The 21,136-nt window shown below is 46.9% G+C and overlaps 1 protein-coding gene across 2 annotated transcripts in view; it reads right to left on the reverse strand.

The window, feature by feature from the left end:
• JAM2 (junctional adhesion molecule 2) overlaps positions 1-8,078 on the reverse strand; it is a 65,092-nt gene extending 57,014 nt beyond the window's left edge. The window contains exon 1 of one of the 2 annotated variants that reach the window (XM_038383021.2): positions 7,695-8,078. Coding sequence is in view for 1 of the 2 variants with exons in the window: in XM_038382228.2 (XP_038238156.1) it covers positions 7,695-7,749 (55 nt within the window). In the remaining variant the exon portion in view is untranslated. The remainder of the gene's footprint in view (positions 1-7,694) is intronic. The other variant, XM_038382228.2, reaches the window with a different exon arrangement.
• Positions 8,079-21,136: the final 13,058 nt, after the last annotated feature.

Genomic DNA, 21,136 nt, shown 5'->3' on the forward strand with positions numbered 1-21,136 from the left:
CTGTTAGGAATTGTGTGGTGCTTCATGCACATCTGTGATCATAACACTGATGCTTGCTGTATATTTATGACTATTACACTATGTTTGTCACTGATCCGATGTGTTGTGTCACTGTGTACAACAAGTGAGGCACATGTTGTGAACGAATAAAGATGAACAACAAAAACTCTCTAAAAAATTCTGTGCAAAATACAAATACAAAATAAAAGCAAAATACATGAGAACCTTAAAGAAGAGGAAGGAACATTCATATCCATTTTAGCTTACATATATATCAACAGTGGCTCTCAAGGGTTCATGCATGTAAAGCTTTGATTGACCTTCATGTTCCTCGATATGGAATGGTAGGGGTAGGGATGCAGCCCCTGATGCCACATGAAACACTGTCGGGGGTATAGGGAAGTGCAATACTGGAGTTCTCCATGGAATGCAAAGGGAGGTGAGCCTGGGATTGTTGAACTTGTAACATCTATGTTTGCTGCTAGAAAAGCCCCATTATGTCCTAATGTACTCCCCTCTCTCTTTCCTGGGCTGTCTCCCGTTTCCCTCTTCATACAGTCCACAGTATTCATCCTCGAGGCCCTCTGTTGATGGACTGATGCAGCACTGGCTCGCCAGACCTCACTGAACAGGTAATCCCAAGTCCTCTTCTTTTTGCTTCTTATCTGGCTCAGGCATTCCATGGGTGTGGAGGGAGAGACCCTCAAGGCCACAATGGCAGCAGTTACAGATAAAACACATTTTGCATTGTCAATATAGTCCTACTGGAAAGCAAAAAAAAGTAAGATTCAGAACGCCTGTCCCTTGCATCCCTAAAGTTTTAAATAAAACGAGCTTATTGACACTTCTGCTTCAGCATGCTTGTGCACAGTACCATTCACACCACCGGCCATGGTGAGTATGGCCTGCCAGAGGTGAAGGAAATGACGAGAGAATTGCTCAGTTGCATGAAACCATGAGTACAGGGGTTACAATGGGGTTAAATACAGGCACCATTTTCCACAGGCAGCTGATCTCTCCCTCCTGAGGATAACAAAGGCAGAGAGCACAACTGCTGCTGGCATCCCAAAGCCACCTGGGCCCATATGCTGCTAGCCTGTAAATTCAACAGGTGACATTGAAGTATATTGCCGACTGACATGGGAAAGTATCCTACCATAGAGGAAGAAAAAGGAGTCTAAACCTTTGGGAGAAGATTGCAGAGAACCACCATGAAAACATTTCCTCCAGACCTCTCAGGAGGATTCAAGGGACATCCCTGTACACAGAAGCTGCTCTGTATGGCCCCCCTGCCTAAAATCTATAGGGGAATGAAAAGCAGATAGCAACCCTCTCTCTCTCTCTCTCTTTGTTGTTCTGCTACCTCTTCTACAACATATAATTAACACAAAGTCACTAGTTGTATTCCGGTAAGTTGGGGATGCCATCACTGTAATGGGAGATACATTTACACGTTTACCTGAGGTTCCTTCCCCTGCATTGGGCTCATCTGTGATCGACTGCCAGGACTGACTGGACTGCAGTGGAGTCTCAAACAGGTCCTGGCTTGTGGTACAGCTGGCTCCCCCAGTCACATGTCCCCCATCCCCCTTCATCTTGCTGTTCATGCCAGGAGCCTGTGACTCAGGCTCCTCGGAAGTATCCATAGTGGTGTGGGGAACAGTGGCAGTGTCTTCACCAAGATGGCATACAGCTTTTTGTAAAAGTGGCAGGTCTGTAGCTCAGCACTGGATCAACTGTTGTCCTCCCTGGCCTTCTGATATGCCTGCCGCAGCTCCTTCACTTTCACTTGGCACTGCTGCTGATCTCTGACATACCCCTTCTCCTGCATGCCCCCGGCAATCCAATTGTAGATGTCCACATTTTTGTGTATGGTCTGTAGCTGTGCTTGCATAGTCTTTTCCCCCTCACAGGTCCAGGAGATCCAATACCTCCTTTCCACTCTAACCTGGAGTGCACTGGGAATACGTAGCTGGAATGGTCAGCTGGGCAGTTGCACATAACGATGAAGAGCTGCTAGGTGTGCCAAGATAGACAATCAGGAAAAGGGCATTTCAAAAATTTGCAGGGTTTTAAAAGGGCAGGGCTTCTGGTCTCTGTGACCCCTGGGCAGTGAAGTTCACAATTGTGACCACAGCGGACAGTGTTGGCCTTTGTGGGGCAGCTTCTGGAGGACTGTTAGGGTTGACACAGGCAACACAACATCTGCATTCATGCAGCACTGACCTCAGTACATCGACCATGGCTCAATGCCACTCAGGAAGAGGGTGTTACTATGTTGGCATAACAGAGAGCTTACATCAGTGGGAGACATATTTAAGTATACACACATACACAACTAGTGTCAGGTGTGTGTCAGGTGACTTCCATTGTCTTAACTAGTGTGTCAGGTGACTTCCATTGTCTAACTTTGTAGTATAACTCAGGCATGGGCTGCAAGAGTTTAAGAACCTTTATAACAATATAATTGGGCCCACACTAGGTCTTATAATGGTATAACTATTTTAGTAGAAACAAAAAGAAGTCACAGCCCTAACCAAAATAATTATCCTGGCACAAAAAACCTCCCTGTGTTTAGATCAGGCTTAACTCCTCTCCACTAATAAATCTGGACAGGAGCCAGATTAATTTCATTCTAAATGAAATGTTATGTCCTGAAGCAAAAGGCATATTCTGCCATTGCTTCCATGGCGACAGAATTATAGACAGTATAGAGCAGAGGTGGGCAAACTTTTTGGCCTGAGGGCCACATCAGGTGTCAGAAATTGTCTGGAGGGTCGGTTACGGGAGGCTGTGCCTCCCCAAACAGCCAGGCATGGCCCAGCCCCTGCCCCCATCTGACCCCTCCCTGCTTCTCGCCCCCCCGGGACCCCAACCCTATCCACCCCTGCCAGCCCCGCTCTCTGTCCCCTGACCGCCCCCAGGCCCCCAGCCCCTAACTTCCCACTGCCACCCCATCCAACCCGTCCTCTCCTTCCTGACTGCCCCCCCAGGACCCCTGGCCCCATCCAACCACCTCTTCTCCCTAACCGCCCCTAGACCCCCCAGCCCTAACTGCCCTCCACCGCCCCAATCTAACCCCCCCGACTGCCGCCCCCAGGGACCTCTGCCCCATCCAACCACCCCTTCTTCCTGTCCCCTGACCGCCCCCGGAACTCCTGCCCCCATGTAGCCCCCCCTGTTCCCTGCTCTCTGACCGCCCCGACCCCTGTCCACACCCCCGGCCCCGACCACCCCCCGAACTCCCCTGCCCTCTATCCAACGCCCTTCCCCCACTCTCTGCTCCCTTACTGCGCTGCCTGGAGCACCAGTGGCTGGCGGCGTGGCTGCATCAGAACAGGCAGCCGTGCAGCCCAGTTTGAGCCAGCCATGCACCGCGCAGCACAGAGCACCAGGTCAGGCTGGGCTCTGCAGCTGCACTGCCCCAGGAGCTCGCAGCCCTGCTGCCCAGAGCATTGGGCCAGTGGTGCAGTGAGCTGAGGCTGCGGGGGAGGGAGAACAGTGGGAGAGGGACCGGGGGCTAGCCTCCCGGGCCAGGAGCTCAGGGGCCAGGCAGAACAGTCCCGCAGGCCGGATGTGGCCCGCGGGCTGAAGTTTGCCTACCTCTGGTATAGAGTCCGATTTATAAGTCTGATTTTCCTCACCCACCTCTCTGCATCCTTTATAGGCACGGTTGGCAATTTCCTAGGAAAAACTAATTTTGGACAGGGTGTTGATAAAAAACCGCAAAAAATAAAATTAGGACTATAGTAATGAAAATTACTGAAAAACATCTAGCAATTTGATAATAGTTTTGCAGTTATGTCATCTGTAATTTTAAGTAAAGGAAATAAAATTAAACAAAACAAGCCTCAACCTAATGCTTTAAGTTATTGACTTGGCTACCCCAAAGAAACTGAAATTTCTGAATCTGGGAATTCTCCTTCTCTTTAGGAATGCAAATTTCATTTTTGTTTAGAAAATAAAGATGGTGAATTCCCAGATTCTGAAGTTGAAGTCTTTGTGGTACACTCCCAAACTAACTATCCAGTCCAATCCTCTGTCTCCTTGACAAGCCACTGCTTCCAGGAGCTTCTTGAGGTAAGCATCACTCACAGCCTGCCCCCCTGACCTCCTCCCACATCCTACCCCTCTGCCCCAGCCCTGATCCCCCTCCTGCCCTCCAAACCCCTCAGTCCCAGCCCGGAACACCCTCCTGCACCCCAAACCTCTTATCCCCAGCCCCACCCCAGAGCCTGCACCCGGTGCCCTCACCCCTCCCCTGCACCAGCTCAGAGCCCCCACCCCGCACCCAACCCCCTGCCCCATCCCAGAGCCCCCTCCCACACCCTGAACCCCTCATTTCTGGCCCCACCCTGGAATGCACACCCCCAGCCCAGAGCTTGTACCACCTCCTACACCACAACCCTCTGCCTTAGCCCAGAGCCCCTTCCCATACTCCAAATCCCTCTCCTCCACCCCCAGCCCGCAGCCCCCTCCTGTACCCCAAACAAAGCCCTCATCCCTGGCCCCACCTCAGAGCCCACACCCCCAGCTGGAGCCCTCATCCCCACCCAATTTTGTGAGTATTCACAGCCTGCCATACAATTTCCTTACCAAGATGTGGCCCTCAGGCCAAAAAGTTTGCCTACCCCAGGCTAGATTATCTCACTCTAGGTGGCCATTGTGATTTAGTGAGATACTGCTACATATACATTTCAGTTCAAAATGTTATTTCCACACACAATCTCAGAAACAGATGTCAGATCTAATCACTAAAATGAGAAGAGGTTGGAGACACCAAAACAAATTAAATGTATGATACAAAACTATAGGGTATTCAGTAAAATATATTCTATGTATGATACATTCTTATCAGATGTTTGGCATAATTTGCTGCATATTTACGCACTGTTAATCGGAAGATTTCTTTTCCAGTGTTACAACTTCTCATGTTTATATTCAGTGTGCCCTCTGGGCAAGGCAATTTTTTTCCTGATTTACTTCCCTTTTCCGTTTGCTTTAAAAAAAAGTTATCATTTGAACCATGCTGTCAATAGAATGGCGTCAAGTTTCTGAAACTGCAAGGGAAAGTTTGGGGTTTCTCTGTTTTACATAATAGATTAAAATTTTCTGCAGACATAGAAAAATTTCAGCTCCGATACCGCTTCTTTATTTTGTAAAAATCACCCTGAAAACTGCCTTACTGAGGCAAATGAACAACTTGCTTTGAAACAAGCCTACTTAATACGTTACATACAGTAGTTTCAATATGTTCTCTGTTTTTATCAGTACATGTTCCCCCCATTTGTACTGAAGCTGTTTGTTTTTATTTCTATGGTGGATACATATTTTGGCTTTTGCTCCTGGGCACAAAGAAAACAGTAATAGTTTTGTTCACTTGAGGCCTGATCCAAAGCTCTACAGAAGTCAATAGCACTCCACAGGAGTTCAGAGTTCCACCCACGAATTGCTATTTGAAGGAACATAAGGTAAAGAACTGCAGAATCTGACACAGTATTGGAAAAGATTATATTTGTATTGCATTATTGACCACAGTAACAAACACTTACTGCGTCACCATAACAGGGTCCTGACATCAGCCAGAGACACGTGCACAAACAAGTGGACTTACATCAACCTAACTTTGTAATATAGACCAGGCCTAAGCTACCACATTGATAGGTGCGGTATGAGACCCTAAACATGCAGGCAAACAGGTTGGTTTTTACAGGCAAGGGTTTGGTATTTATTATTATTATTATTATTATTATTGCAATAGTGCCTAGAAGCCCCAGTCATGTACTAGGACCACATTGTGCTAGGTGCTGTACAAACACAGAAAAGGCAGTCCTTGCCTTGAAGAGCTTTTGTTTGTTCTTGACAAATCCATGTAAATAACAAGCACCCAAGTTAACTTCCATCTTTGACAGGATTACTAGCTAGTGGAGGGAGAAGCTGTAGATGTGATATATTTGACTTTAGTAAGGCTTTTGACATAGTCCCACTTGATATTGTCATAAGCAAACTAGGGAAATGTGATCTAAAATAAATTATTATAAAGTGGATGCACAATTGGATAAAAGGTTGTACTCTAAGAGTAGCTAGGAATGGTTCGCTATCAAACTGGGAAGACATATCTAGAGAGGTGTCACAGGAGTCTGTCTGGGGTTCAGTACTACTCAATATTTTCATTAATGATTTAGAGTATGCTTATAAATTTTGCAGATGATATCACGCTGGGAAGGGTTGCAAGCACTTTGGAGAACAGAATTAGAATTAAAAACAACCATAACAAACTGGAGAACTGATCTGAAATTCAATAAAGACAAGTACAAAGTACTATACTTCAGAAAGAAAAAAAAATTAAATGCACAACTACAAAATAGGAATAAGTGGCTAGGCAGTAGTAGTTCTGAAAAGAATCCAGGAATTCTATTTGTGGCTCTACAAACAGAATGAGTCAAGGATGTGATACAGTTGCAAAGAAGGCTAATATCTTTCTGAGGTGTATATAAGACATGGGAGATAAGTTTGTCACTCTACTCAGCAGTGGTGAGCCAAGCCCTCTGCTGGAGTATTGTGTTCAATTCTGAGCATCAAACTTTAGGGAAAATTGGACACATTGGAAAAATTTGAGAGGAACAAAAATGATGAAAGGTTTAGAATACCTGATGTATGAGAAAAGATTAAAATAATGTGGTATGTTTAGTCATGAGAAAAGAAGACATGGGCAGGGCCTAACAACAGTCTTCAAATATATTAAGGGCCATTATAAAGAGAACAGTGATCAATTGTTTTCCATATTCACTAAAGGTAATACAAGTAGTAATATGTTTAATCTGCAGCACGGGAGATTTAGGTTAGATAGTATGAAAAAAACTTCTTTTAAAGACAGTAAAGGGAGTGAGCTGTAGCTCACGAAAGCTTATGCTCTAATAAATTTGTTAGTCTCTAAGGTGCCACAAGTCCTCCTTTTCTTTTTAGTAAAGGGAGTTAAACTCTGGAATGGGCTTCCACAGGTAGTTGTGGAAGCCCTATCGTTAGAGGGGTTTTTTTTCCCCAAGAACAGACCGGACAAACACTTGGCAGAGATGGTCTAGGTTTACCGTGACCTGCCCCAACGCAGGGGGCTGGCCAGAAGTCCAGGTCCCTTCCAGCCCTGCATGGCTAGGATTCCCCTGGGGCTGTGAAATGCCGTTTGCTGTTAAGCCTTCCTCTGGCCAAGGCGATGCACCTCTCCGATCAGCAAGGGGTCCCCCTCACTGCAAACTCGTCTTCCCCGAGCTCCCAGGGGAAGCTTAAAGCAACAGGTTGGAAGGAAAGGAGCCCAGCCACCTCCGGGAGGAGTCAGCAGCTCCCCGCCCCCCAAACTGGCCCGACCAACAGCATTACGGACTAGCGCAGAAGATATCCCGCCACCCCAAGAGATAAGCCCCGCTCCATCCTTTCCCATCCCCGCATCCCTTTGCGCTGGACGCAGCCCGCCCCGGGGCCCGCTCCAGCCTGCCGAGGGAGCGGGCCGTCCCTGCTCCCCCCTTGCAGTGAGGCAGGGCCACGACTCCCAGCACAGCAGGGGGATCAAACCCCGCCCGCGGCTGGCTCCCCGGAGACACAGCGGCTCCGGCCCCGGCAGCCGGGCGAACAAAGGGCGCCGCGCCCTGCCCTCCAGCAGGGCCCGGCTGCGGCGGAGAGGGGAGAGACGCGCCACTTACAGCACAGAGCCCCCAGGGTGCCGAGGAGAAGCGGCAGGAGGCTGCGGCTCGCCATCTTCCTGCACCAGCTGCTTCCCGCGAGGCGGCTGGAGCAGCTCCCTGGGCGCCTCGGCCAGCGGGACTCCCGCGGCGCCCTGCGGGCGGGGGCGGGGGCGGCGGCTCTCCGGCTCCCTCCAGCGGGGGCTTCGCGGGGAGGCGTCTCTCCAGCCGCCCGGGCGGGGTGTGAAGGAAGGTTTCGGCCCGATCCTAGCACTGCCCGCCACGCTTCAGGGAAGACGGTCCCAAGAGCGGGAAGGGCTGGGGCCACTTCTCTATGTTGGTCAGTGTCGTCCTTACCCAGCACAGGCTCCCCGCTGCCAAGGCAGGAGAGGTGAGACACAGCCACACAGAGCCGGTGGGGGCAACCTTGAAATGAACCTAGAGTCTATTCCAGCTCTAGCGGGCATCCCATCTACTCTGGCTGCAATAGCTACGCTAAGCCAAACCAAGCCACCTTCCAGCCCCTGTTTTCTTCTGGGCAGCTCTGAAGAGTCATGTTAATCTTGATGAATTCCTGATTGTCTTCTTGGCATGCACAGTGGAAACGTAACTTTTCTTTTACACTAACACTGTGAACTCATCCCACTTCTATGCAGCTGTCCCACGCCTTGGAACAAAATAGCCTGGCCCTGAGCGTAGTTTGAACAGAAAAATAAAACATCCCTGATTCTATGCGAGGGTAGGTTTCAAGTATTATTTCGTATTATTATTTATTTATTGCATTTGTTTATGTTCCAGTAGCACTCTCACAGTGCTGGGCTCAGAAGAGCCAGGATCCTTACTCCAAAGATTATATAAAGAAAAGGAGCTCACGAAAACTTATGCTCAAATAAATGTGTTAGTCTCTAAGGTGCCACGAGTACTCCTTTTCTTTTTGCGAATACAGACTAACACGGCTGCTACTCTGAAACCAAAGATTATATAGGGACTGATTTTTGTGATCATTGAAGTCACTGGCAAACCTACCATTGCCCTCAATGGTACAAGATTGGATTTATGCAACAGACAAATAGTTATTAAATTTAACGTAGTGAGCCTGATTTTCCTCCACGCTCTTGCACCATGTGAAGTCAATTGTGTATAAAGTTGCACTTTCCACCTAAAAGCGGCAAAGAGTCCTGGGGCACCATAAGGTGCCACAGGACTCATTGTTGCTTTTACAGATCCAGACTAACACAGCTGCCCTTCTGATTTTCCACCTACTATACACTAATTTGCAAAGAGTGTAAATGACTCCACAAGGGGGAGATCTAAGCTGTTTTTACATTTTAAAGATATTCCTAGGTAAAACACATAACTATTAAATCACTACAAATGTAAAGTGTCTTTACAAATAGTTATGAATCAGTTCCACACGTGCAATCACTAGAACTGCCAGTAATTCCTAAGATCAGGGGAGATAGCTCAGTGGTTTGAGCGTTGGTCTGCCTAAATCCAGGCTTGGGAGCTCAATCCTTGAGGGGGCCATTTAGGGATCTGGGGCAAAAATTGGGGATTGGTCCTGCTTTGAGCAGAGGGTTGGACTAGATGATCTCCTAAGGTCTCTTCCAGCCCTGATATTCTAAGATGCTCTTCTCATGTTTAGAAGAATCAAGCAAATGCACTACTAATTTGTTAAAACAATTGTAAATCCATCTTAAACATACAGCAGTTTTGTTTGTATTCCCAGCAACACTTGTTACTTAAATATATATACTGAAATATAAAAAGTATGTTGAGCACTTCCGGCAGAAAGTATGTAGAGAAAGTGAAAAGCAAATGGGAAGGATTCAGAAAGGATTCTAAATAGAAGTATGTGTGCTGTCAAAAGTCTTGGATTATATTTTTCATATTCTGTTCTGGTTTTATTTCATTTTTGTGTGTGTGATAATTTTTTTAAATTGACAGAAATTGTAGAATAAATTTCATAACCCTGATTGAAAATGGGAAGAATAAATCCCAGGGAAGTAAAATTCATTATTCTCAAATTAACTCCGGTCAGCAGTTTCACAGAATTATCACTTTTCTCCAAAAGTGCTTACTTCGTCATATATATGCATTAGTGAAGAGAACTGAGTCAGGAAAGAAAAACATTTATATTCCTAGTTTTAGGAATCTCATGTGAAGCTATCATTCCCCTTGGTAAGTAATAGCTGGTGAACTAGCGAGGGATGTCAAGCATGTATGTATTAAACAAACATTGAATAATCCATGAAAAACACTTTTAATGTATTTTTCTTCATGGTAGCTGAACATTGTCATCACTGCATTGATTTTCTAAATGTCTCTCCATTTTTGTAACAGTAAACTCTAGGACATTTGAGGCTGAGCTTTCTCACAAGCCTTACTTCAGCAATTTGTTTGGTTTCCAGGACAGTGACTTCATAATCTTCCATTTTAATTTGTTTGTTTCTCATTTTTAATCACACTGTTAAAAATCCAGACAGAGCAGCACTTGCAGTAGCTGCCTCGACTTTCTATGCATTTACTCTTATCTTCCTTCCACCACCAATAAAATCCCATCAAACATTTGGAAGCTTTCACTTTTGCTCAGCAAATCTCCATTCTTTTTGTTTTTACAACAGATCTTCAACAAGTTCAAGGAAATGCTTCTGCACCAAATTGTGACAATAATAAACTTTGATTTATTTGGCTTGGATTAGAACATGATCATCGTTTACAAGTATTCTAAGGATTAACACACCCAGGATGGAAAGGAATTATTTAGGGTGGTATAAAGGGATGTAATGGAATGAAATTTGAGAGGAAAAATTTACAATGAATTTCAGAAAGCTTGCACACCACTTGCAGCAGCATGTAGGGTGTGTGTAGCTGCACAGTGCAGTGAAAAGCAGGCTATCCATGCTGTGGTGTGTAGCAGTTGGGAGCTGCTGGAGCCTTTCCCCACTGCCTCCCTCCCACTAGACCTTTCCCCAATGCCCAATCTTTCACTATGGCAGGGGCAGGCTCCAGAAGCAGGGAGGCAGCTGTGGGACACTACACTGCTAAAAATAACAGGATCGACAGGGGAGGCACTACTTGGGCACATAGAGAGCAGTGTAGGGTATATAGCTGGCTATATACCCACAGCGTTCAGCTGTCTCTTTACTCCCCTAAGCAGTACCTCGCCACCTACCCTGCTATTTATACTCATGCTAAGGAAGGCATGTAGTGTATATACCCTACATACAGCCAGAAGGAATGTGCAATGTAGACATACCTTAAGATAAGAAAGTCTCCTCATCCTCCACGCAACTGGCATCCTTCAGTCTATTTATTTTGTCTCAGCTCTTCCCCTTTAACTGGGAACCAACTAGCTAGGTACAGAGCATGACTAATTGGGTATATTCACTAGGTTTGAATGTGATGGGGACTGTCAAATATAAAGGGAAGGGTAAACACCTTTAAATCCCTCCTGGCCAGAGGAAAAACCCTTTCACCTGTAAAGGGTTAAGAAGCTAAGACAACCTTGCTGGCACGTCACCAAAATGATCAATGAGGAGACAAGATACTTTCAAAGCTGGAGGGGACAAAGGGTTCTCTGTCTGTGTGATGCTTTTGCTGGGACCAGAGCAGGAATGCAGGTCAGAACTTCTGTAAAAAGTCAGTAAGCAGTCTAGTTAGATATGCGTTAGATTCTGTTTTGTTTAAATGGCTGATAAAATAAGTTGTGCTGAATGGAATGTATATTCCTGTTTTTGTAACATATGGTTTTGCCTAGAGGGATTCTCTATGTTTTGAATCTAATTACCCTGTAAGGTATTTACCATCCTGATTTTACAGAGGTGATTCTTTTACTTTTTCTTTAATTAAAATTCTTCTTTTAAGAACCTGATTGCTTTTCATTGTTCTTAAGATCCAAGGATTTGGGTCTGTGTTCACCAATGCAAATTGGTGAGGATTTTTATCAAGCCTTCCCCAGGAAAGGGGGTGTAGTGCTGGTGGGGATATTTGGGGGGGGGGGGGAAGACATTTTCAAGTGGGCACTTCCCCTGTTCTTTGTGTAACACTTTGGTGGTGGCAGCATTTAACCTAAGCTGGTAAGAATAAGCATAGGGGGTCTTTCATGCAGGTCCCCACATCTGTACCCTAGAGTTCAGAGTGGAGAAGTGGATTAAGCCCCATCAAGGGACAAAGTGGCAATTTGGATGAACAGGAACAGTGACTGGAGAAGGGAATTAGGGAGTTAGTCACTGGGATACAGTCATCAGGCAATGGGGTGAAGAGTACCTATTTTTGTCTCTCAAATGTAGTAGGCTTCCAATACTAACTGCCAGAAACATAAACTCGTATCTAGGGCCTAGTTCTGATATCATTTATACAAGTTTTATACCAGTGTAACTCCACTGACTAAAGTAGAATTACTCCTGATTTACATCTGTGACAAATCAAAATCCCTTTTTTCTTTCCTTTGTGTTGGTTTGCTTTTTCTGGAAAATAAGGCAAGTGCTCTACAATGGATCTGAATATGTTTTTTAGCCTAATGTTTTTCAGGCTGACCTAGCTATGCTGCTTAGGGCTGTGAAACATTTTGCACCCTGAGCACCGTAGTTAGGTTGACCTAAGCCCTGATGTAGATTCGGCTAGATCAAGGGAAGGATTCTTCCACTGACATAGCTACAGTCTTTCAGAGAGGTGGATTAATTACATTGACAGAAAACCCCTTCCATCAATGTCTCCGCCATTGGTCTGTCTGTATCCATCTGCCATCTCTTGTCTTATATTAAGCATATGTCTACACTGTGAATACACAGTGCTGTAGCTGTGCCATTGTAGTGTAGACATATGCTCAATATAAGACAAGAGATGGCAGATGGATACAGACAGACCAATGGCAGAGTACAAAGAAAACATGAAATGTTACCGATTGAGCGTGATAGGCAATGGTCTCATCACACCAGCAGCCTAACCATTGTCAAGTTTTTTTTGTAGGCATCATGGCAGAGAAGAGGGTTTTGAAGATGGATAATGAGGTAACACTGGGGCCCTCTAAAACCAAAACCAAAACACACAACTATAATGGTCGTCTGAGAACAACTTTGATTCCTTGTGTGAAGGAGTTCACTCACTGCTGGTGGCATCTCCTTGTGGCTACATCTAGGGATTCAGCTCTCACCTAGGCTAGCCTCATGCTGTGACACCTCCCCCACCTTTTTCTCTTTACGACTCCAGGTGCTCCCCATTCATGACTTGGCCAGGTCACTATTCCAGGGTAACAAAGTCCTTCTGGACTAGCTGTCCGGTTGGTTTGTCCACTAATCTTGTACCACTTTGAGTGGCTGGTAGGGGAATCCAACTCTACACTGGGTTCCAGCCAAGGAATCCTATAGCGAGCAGTTATCCTACAGCTTGCTGCTGTTCCCGAGGCTTCTTTCTACCCAACCCTCTCACGCTCTCTTTCCATCCCCCAATTCCTCTGGGGTTAACCCAGGGGCGGGCAAACTATGGCCCGTGGGCCGCATTCGGCCCATCAGACCTTGAATCCGGCCCACAAGTCCCGACAGGGAGTGGGGTCGGGGGCTTGCCCTGCTCCATGCGGCTCCCGGAAGCAGTGGCATGTCCCTCCTCCGGATCCTACGTGTAGGGGCAGCCACAGGGATCTGCAAGCTGCCTCCACCCCAAGTGCCGGCTCTGTAGCTCCCATTGGCTGGGAACTGCGGCCAATGGGAGCTGCAGGGGCAGCGCCTGTGGACGGGGCAGTGCACAGAGCCACTGGGACAGTGCCACTCCTCTAGGTAGGAGCTGGATGGGGACTGCCACTGCTTCCAGGAGCTGCTTGAGGTAAGTGCCACCCGGAACCTGCCCCCGACCTCCTCCTGTGCCTCAACCCCCTGCCCCAGTACTGATCCCCCTCCCATCCTCTGAACCCCTCAGTCCCAGCCCAGAGCACCATCCTGCACCCCAAACCAATCATCCCCAGCCCAGAGCCTGCACCTGCAGCCGGAGCCCTCCCCCCTCCTCTGCACCCCAACCCCCTGCCCCAGCCAAGACCTCCTCCCACACCCTGAACCCCTCATTTCTGGCCCCACCCTGGAATGCACACCCCCAGCCCAGAGCCTGTACCCCTTCCCACACCCCAACCCTTTGGGAAGGGACTCTGGGCTGAGGCATACTCCAAACCCCTCTGCTCCACCCCCAGCCCGCAGCCCCCTCCTGCACCCCAAACAAAGCCCTCATCCCTGGCCCCACTCCAGAGCCCACACCCCCAGCTGGAGCCCTCCCTCCCACACCCCAACCCCCAGTCTCATGAGCATTCATGGCTCACCATACAATTTCCATACCCAGATATGGCCCTCAGACCAAAAAGTTTGCCCACCTTTGGGTTAACCCTTTTTCCAGAGCTATAATCCCAGATCTTATTCTCTCTCTTGGGTTTTCTCCTCCACACCTCTCTGCTCCTAAAAAGTAACTGCAGAATCTCTCCCTGCAGCCTCTTTCTGCTCTCAATTTCCTGGCTTTATATTAACCAGCCTGCTCCTACCAAGCTGGGCTTCACATTCAGTTAAGCCTGGCTCTCCCTCCAGATGCAGACAGATATCATAGCTGACCTCACACATTAACACCTTCAGAGTCTGTATGAGGTGCACATCCCATTACACCAGCTATAGGACTTTGGATGCTCCTCAGTGCAACTAGAGAAATTTCTGGACAATATGTTAACATGATAATGAAGATGGGGCAAGGGGTTCCACTTAATGTTGGGAATTATCTCATGGCAATGCTTAAAATACTTTGCTTCTAGATGGGGGGGTTTTCTCAAACTGGGGGTCATGACCCCTCTGGGGTTGCAAGGTTATTACACGGGATGGTCGTGAGTTGTCAACCTCCACCCCCAAACCATGCTTTGCCTCCAGCATTTATAATAGTGTTAAATGTAAAAAAAAGTGTTTTTAATTTATAAAGGGGTGTCACACTCAGAGGCTTGCTGTGTGAAAGGCGTCACCAATACAAAAGTTTGAGAACTACTGGTCTTGAGAATATGTTGATTAGAATTGGTGAGCTTGGAGCCATCAGGATATAGTAGTCATGGTTTGTCACTTCTACATGGTGAGGTATAGCACCTCTGGTATAAGCGCCTTGTTGGCGCTAGTAGTGCTTTAAGTAAAGGGGGTGCCAATGACAATATACCACTTTATGCAGACTACAAAAGAAAAATCACATTCTTCATGAACTTCAAGTGGGCATTTGGAGACTTCACCCTTGTAATAATTTTTGGCTCTTTTTCCTTCTTTCTGTTCTCTTACATGACTATCTTTTTTCTCTACCACATAGTTCCTAATATGCTGTGATTCTCATTTAACAAAAAGCAATTGGAATGCGGCCAAATCCTTCTCAGAGTGCTTTTCAATCAGAAGTCCTTTGGATTTTGGCCTAGCTTCACTTTGGTCTAGATCAGTGGTTCCCAAACTTGTTCATCAGAGAATCTCAGGGTTGGAAGGGACCTCAGGAGGTCATCTAGTCCAACCCCCTGCTCAAAGCAGGACCAATCCCCAACTAAATCATCCCAGCCAGGGCTTTGTCAAGCCTGACCTTAAAAACTTCTAAGGAAGGAGATTCCACCACTTCCCTAGGTAACACATTCCAGTGTTTCACCACCCTCCTAGTGAAAAAGTTTTTCCTAATATCCAACCTAAACCTCCCCCACTGCAACTTGAGACCATTACTCCTTGTGCTGTCATCTGCTACCACTTAGAACAGTCTAGATCCATCCTCTTTGGAACCCCCTTTCAGGTAGTTGAAAGCAGCTATCAAATCCCCCCTCATTCTTCTCTTCCGCAGACTAAACAATCCAGTTCCCTCAGCCTCTCCTCATAAGTCATGTGTTCCCGTCCCCAATCATTTTTGTTGCCCTCCACTGGACTCTTTCCAATTTTTCCACATCCTTCTTTTAATGTGGGGCCCAAAACTGGACACAGTACTCCAGATGAGGCCTCACCAATGTTGAATAGAGGGGAACGATCATGTCCCTCGATCTGCTGGCAATGCCCCTACTTATACATCCAAAAATGCCATTGGCCTTCTTGGCAACAAGAGCACACTGTTGACTCATATCCAGCTTCTCGTCCACTGTAACCCCTAGGTACTTTTCTGCAGAACTGCTGCCGAACCATTTGGTCCCTAGTCTGCGGTGCATGGGATTCTTCCATCCTAAGTGCAGGACTCTGCACCTGTCCTTGTTGAACCTCATCAGATTTCTTTTGGCCCAATCCTCTAATTTGTCTAGGTCCCTCTGTATCCTATCCGTACCCTCCAGCGTATCTACCTCTCCTCCCAATTTAGTGTCATCTGCAAACTTGCTGAGGGTGCAATCCACACCATCCTCTTATGAAGATACTGAACAAAACCGGCCCGAGGACCGACCCTAGGGGCACTCCACTTGATACCGGCTGCCAACTAGACATGGAGCCATTGATCACTACCCACTGAGTCCGACAATCTAGCCAACTTTCTATTCACCTTATAGTCCATTCATCCAGCCCAAACTTCTTTAACTTGCTGGCAAGAATACTGTGGGAGACTGTGTCAAAAGCTTTGCTAAAGTCAAGGAACAACGCGGCACTGCTTTCCCCTCATCCACAGAGCCAGTTATCTCGTCATAGAAGGCAATTAGATTAGTCAGGCATGACTTGCCCTTGGTGAATCCGTGCTGACTGTTCCTGATCACTTTCCTCTCCTCTAAGTGCTTCAGAATTGATTCCGTGAGGACCTGCTCCATGATTTTTCCAGGGACTGAGGTGAGGCTGACTGGCCTGTAGTTCCCAGGATCCTCCTCCTTCCCTTTTTTAAAGATGGGCACTACATTAGCCTTTTTCCAGTCATCCGGGACTTCCCTCAGTCGCCATGAGTTTTCAAAAATAATGGCGGATGTGATTGCAGAGCCATTGGCCAACTCCTTTAGCACTCTCGGATGCAGCGCATCCGGCCCCATGGACTTCTGTTTGTCCAGCTTTTCTAAATAGTTCCAAACCACTTCTTTCTCCACAGAGGGCTGGTCACCTCCTCCCCAGGCTGTGCTGCCCAGTGCAGTAGTCTGGGAGCTGACCTTATTCGTGAAGACAGAGGCAAAAAAAGCATTGAGTACGTTAGCTTTTTCCACATCCTCTGTTAATAGGTTGCATCCCTCATTCAGTAAGGGGCACACACTTTCCTTGACTTTCTTCTTGTTGCTAACATACCTGAAGAAACCCTTCTTGTTACTCTTAATATATCTTGCTAGCTGCAACTCCAGGTGTGATTTGGCAATCCTGATTTTACTCCTGCATGCCCAAGCAATATTTTTATACTCTTCCCTGGTCATTTGTCCAATCTTCCACTTCTTGTAAGCTTCTTTTTTGTGTTTAAGATCAGCAAGGATTTCACTGTTAAGCCAAGCTGGTCGCCTGCCATATTTGCTATTCTTTCTACACATCGGGATGGTTTGTCCCTGTAAACTCAATAAGGATTCTTTAAAATACTGCCAACTCTCCTGGACTCCTTTCCCCCTCATGTTATTCCCACAGGGGATCCTGCCTATCAGTTCCCTGAGGGAGTCAAAGTCTGCTTTTCTGAAGTCCAGGGTCCGTATTCTGCTGCTCTCCTTTCTTCCCTGTGTCAGGATCTTGAACTCAACCATCTCATGCCTCCCAGGTTCCCATCCACTTTTGCTTCCCCTACTAATTCTTCCCGGTTTGTGAGCAGCGGGTCAAGAAGAGCTCTGCCCCTAGTTGGTTCCTCCAGCACTTGCATCAGGAAATTGTCCCCTACACTTTGCAGAAACTTCCTGGATTGTCTGTGCACTGTTGTATTGCTCTCCCAGCAGATATTAGGGTGATTGAAGTCTCCCATGAGAACCAGGGCCTGCTATCTAGTAACTTCCGTGAGTTGCCTGAAAAAAGCCTCATCCACCTCATCCCCCTGGTCTGGTGGTCTATAGCAGACTCCCACCACAACATCACCCTTGTTGCTCACACTTCTAAACTTAATCCAGAGACTCAGGTTTTTCTGCAGTTTCATACTTGAGCTCTGAGCAGTCATGCTGCTCCTTTACATACAATACAATTCCCCCACCTTTTCTGCCCTGCCTGTCCTTCCTGAACAGTTTATTTCCATCCATGACAGTACTCCAGTCATGTGAGTTATCTCACCAAGTCTCTGTTATTCCAATCACATCATAATTCCTTGATTGTGCCCGGACTGTGTTCCGCTGCTTGTGCAGGGAAAGCCCCTGGTGGGGGACGAGAAACATACTGGCTGCCGCTTCCAGCAACTCCCATTGGCCTGGAGCAGCGAACCACGGGCACTGGGAGCCGCGATCGGCCGAACCTGTGGACGCGGCAGGTAAACAAACCAGCCTGGCCCACCAGGCGCTTTCCCTGCACAAGCGGCAGAACAAGTTTGGGAACCACTGGTCTAGATCAACAGGTTGATTAAAGTGACCCAGTAAGTCCCTTGCGTGCTGCTGACAGTGGCAGATTTGTACAAGTAAAAATACCCCCCAAGCTGGTCCTTGGCTTAATTCACAGATCTAATGGACCCAGATTTTTATTCTCAGTTGCTAACCTTAAGAAAAACTGTGGTAGAAAATGTTAAAGGAGACAATCTGATGACTGTGAGCCTGTTGTGGTATCATGGAGCAAAATACATTGAAAAGGTTGAATCCGCAGCTGCAGCAGTTAGAATAATGCAGTTAGAATAGCAACAACTAATAATATAAATAATAAATAATAACCTCTTTTCACTTTCTTGTGAGCCTTTCATCTAAGGATCACAAAGTGCATTACAAATATAAAAGAAATAAAAGTGTGTAAAGAGCCTACTACATTAGAGAGACAAGGTGGGTGAGGTAATGTGTGTTATCAGACCAGCTTCTGTTGGTGAAAAAGCTTTCAAGCTGCACAGAGCTTTTAGTGCTCACAGGCTGCTACTGCTTAGCTTCCTTGATTTTTGCCTCTGCACTTCTCTCTCTCATTCTCTCTCATCTGGTCTGTTCTCAGTTTCTGTATATTCTCTTTTCCCTCAGACAGCACCACCTGGTCACAATACCCAGGGGAACCCTCTACCCACATGGTGTTAGTTTCTGGGCAGACTCTACTAGGCTTTATTTTAGGTGGAGCCTCCTAAGTGTTTCTTACAACAATCTTAAGTGACAGGCATTGTGATGTTACACCCCATAATCTTTATGGAAATATGCTTATGATATGGATATGGCATAACAGATATATTTTATGCAAGATGAGTCTTATAAGGTATCATTGGAAAGGTTATGATTTATTGAATGTGATTATTCAATTTGTATGCATGCATCGTTTCTGTATCTAAAGTTAGGAATATTGACTATTTAACAATTACAACTGTGTGTGTATTTGAGAGACACCCACCAGACAAAAGGGCATCAGCTTTGATGGGCCATTAGGAAGAAACAATAAGACTTCGAAGATAATAATCTCTCTCCTTCCTGAGAGGCATCCTGGGATGTGGCTGTGACACTGCCAGGTCAGTTGGTCCTGTCACCTGGTACTAAACACTAACTTGGACTTCTTGTAATTTTCCATTAAAAGGAGGGAGAAGGTCAAGACTGGGAAACAAAAGATTCCTGCCTTATGTAAATCTTATTTAAGGCTGGGGAGTAAGGCAAACAGAGTTCCCCTCCATTGCCTACCCAAGAAGAAAGACTACTGAAAGTACCTGAAGAGACTTAGGGCTTATCTACACTGGCAAGTTTTGTCACCAAAAACTGCCTTTTGGCGACAAAACAGCAATAGCATACACACTGCAATGGGACTTTTGTCAGAAAAAATGCCCAGTTTTGGCGACAAAAAACTTCCACCCCTGCGAGAGACTTTTGTCTTTTCCCCTCCCTTTATGGTTGACAAACAGCCAGTGTAGACACCACGCCTTTTTTTATTTTATTTTATTGGCCTCCAGAAAGCGTCCCACAATTCCCATGCTGCCACTCTGCGCAGCGGTTTAAACTCCACTACCCTGCAGCCAACCCGCCCCTCCCCCTTGAAAGACTGGGAATTTTAAATCTCATTTCCTGCTTGCTGGCTTTCCACGTGAGCTTCCCAGGTAAGCATGGCTGGCTATCGCACCAAACATATTCTCGCTTGGACCACTGCTGAGTTGCTAGATCTGATCAGTATATGGGGACAGGATTCTGTTGAGTCTCAGCTGCGACTGACCCGTCGAAATCGGGACACATATGGAGAAATTTCTCGAGGCTTGTGCGAAAAGGACTGTGATCGGGACACGCAGCAGTGCAGAGCGAAGATAAAGGAGCTGAGGCAGGCATACCATAAGGTGTGGGAGGCAAACCATCACTCTGGTGGTGCAGCTAAGACCTGCCGCTTCTATAAGGAGCTGAATGCTATCCTCGGTGGTGACCCCACCTCCATTGCCGATAGCCCCGTGGATACTTCGGAGGCAGCTGAAAGAGGGGGTAACCCGGAAGCTGAAATTCTGGATGAAGAAGTGGAGGTAGCAGAGGATGTGGAGCTCCCAGCGGGGTTGCCCGGTGGGGCAGGCAGCCAGGAACTTTTCTCCACTCCAGAAGTGCTCTATGGGAAGCAGGAAGCTGATGAGATGCCGGGTAAGTTGCTGTGTAGGGAATCAAAAAGTGGAAGGCAGGTAGTGTTTTCTATGAGCTGGACATTGCACTGTGTAGCTAATCTGCATGGCCAAGCATGGTGTCAATGGACATTGAGACCTGCAGGGAATCCTCCAGAGAGAGGCTCTGGAAAATTTCCAATAGGTACTTGTTAATCCTCTGCTGCAGATCCCAAGGTACTGCAGTCTTGTTAGTTCCCCCATTTTAGGAAACTGTACCACGCCATTTAGCAATCACTGGAGCTGGGACCAAAGCAGCACATAGCTGAGCTGCATATAGACAGGAGTGAAAGCTGCAAACATGCAGTAGTTGTGCCCTGGTTTCCCTGCTCACCCACAGCAGTGAGTTGTCAGCAAGCAGGTTGGCCACTTCTGAAAAAGTGTGTGATAATTTTAGAGTGAGTTCCCTGCAAAGCTGCCCTGCAAGCTGTGACCGTTTTGTTTGTATGCCCAACCGCCTTCCCCCCAATCCCGACGCTCACCATGATTGGAGTGCTCACGGAGCTATGTGCCTGCCTAAAGTCAGGGAGAAAGTGATTGCAACTAGGTGCAAAAGGCCCTTTTTACTGAAATGTTTCAATAGTTTGCCGGAATGTAAAAATCCCTCTTCTGTGCATTGCCCACAGCAGCAGAGACCTTTAGGAACACACCACGCACCCTTGCCGATTGGCTTCGGCAGATAAGGAAGAAGTCGAGACACAGCACAGAAGACATGTTCATGGAGTTGCTGCAGTGCGATGAGAGACAGACCAGGGAACGCAAGAGTGCTGGGAAGCCAATGCAGCATTTGCTAGGCAAGCGACAGAGCGGTTGATAAAAGTGATGGAGGATCAGACAGA

The sequence above is a fragment of the Dermochelys coriacea genome, chromosome 1 (assembly GCF_009764565.3).
Source record: "Dermochelys coriacea isolate rDerCor1 chromosome 1, rDerCor1.pri.v4, whole genome shotgun sequence".
In the NCBI taxonomy this organism is placed as follows: Eukaryota; Metazoa; Chordata; order Testudines; family Dermochelyidae; genus Dermochelys; species Dermochelys coriacea.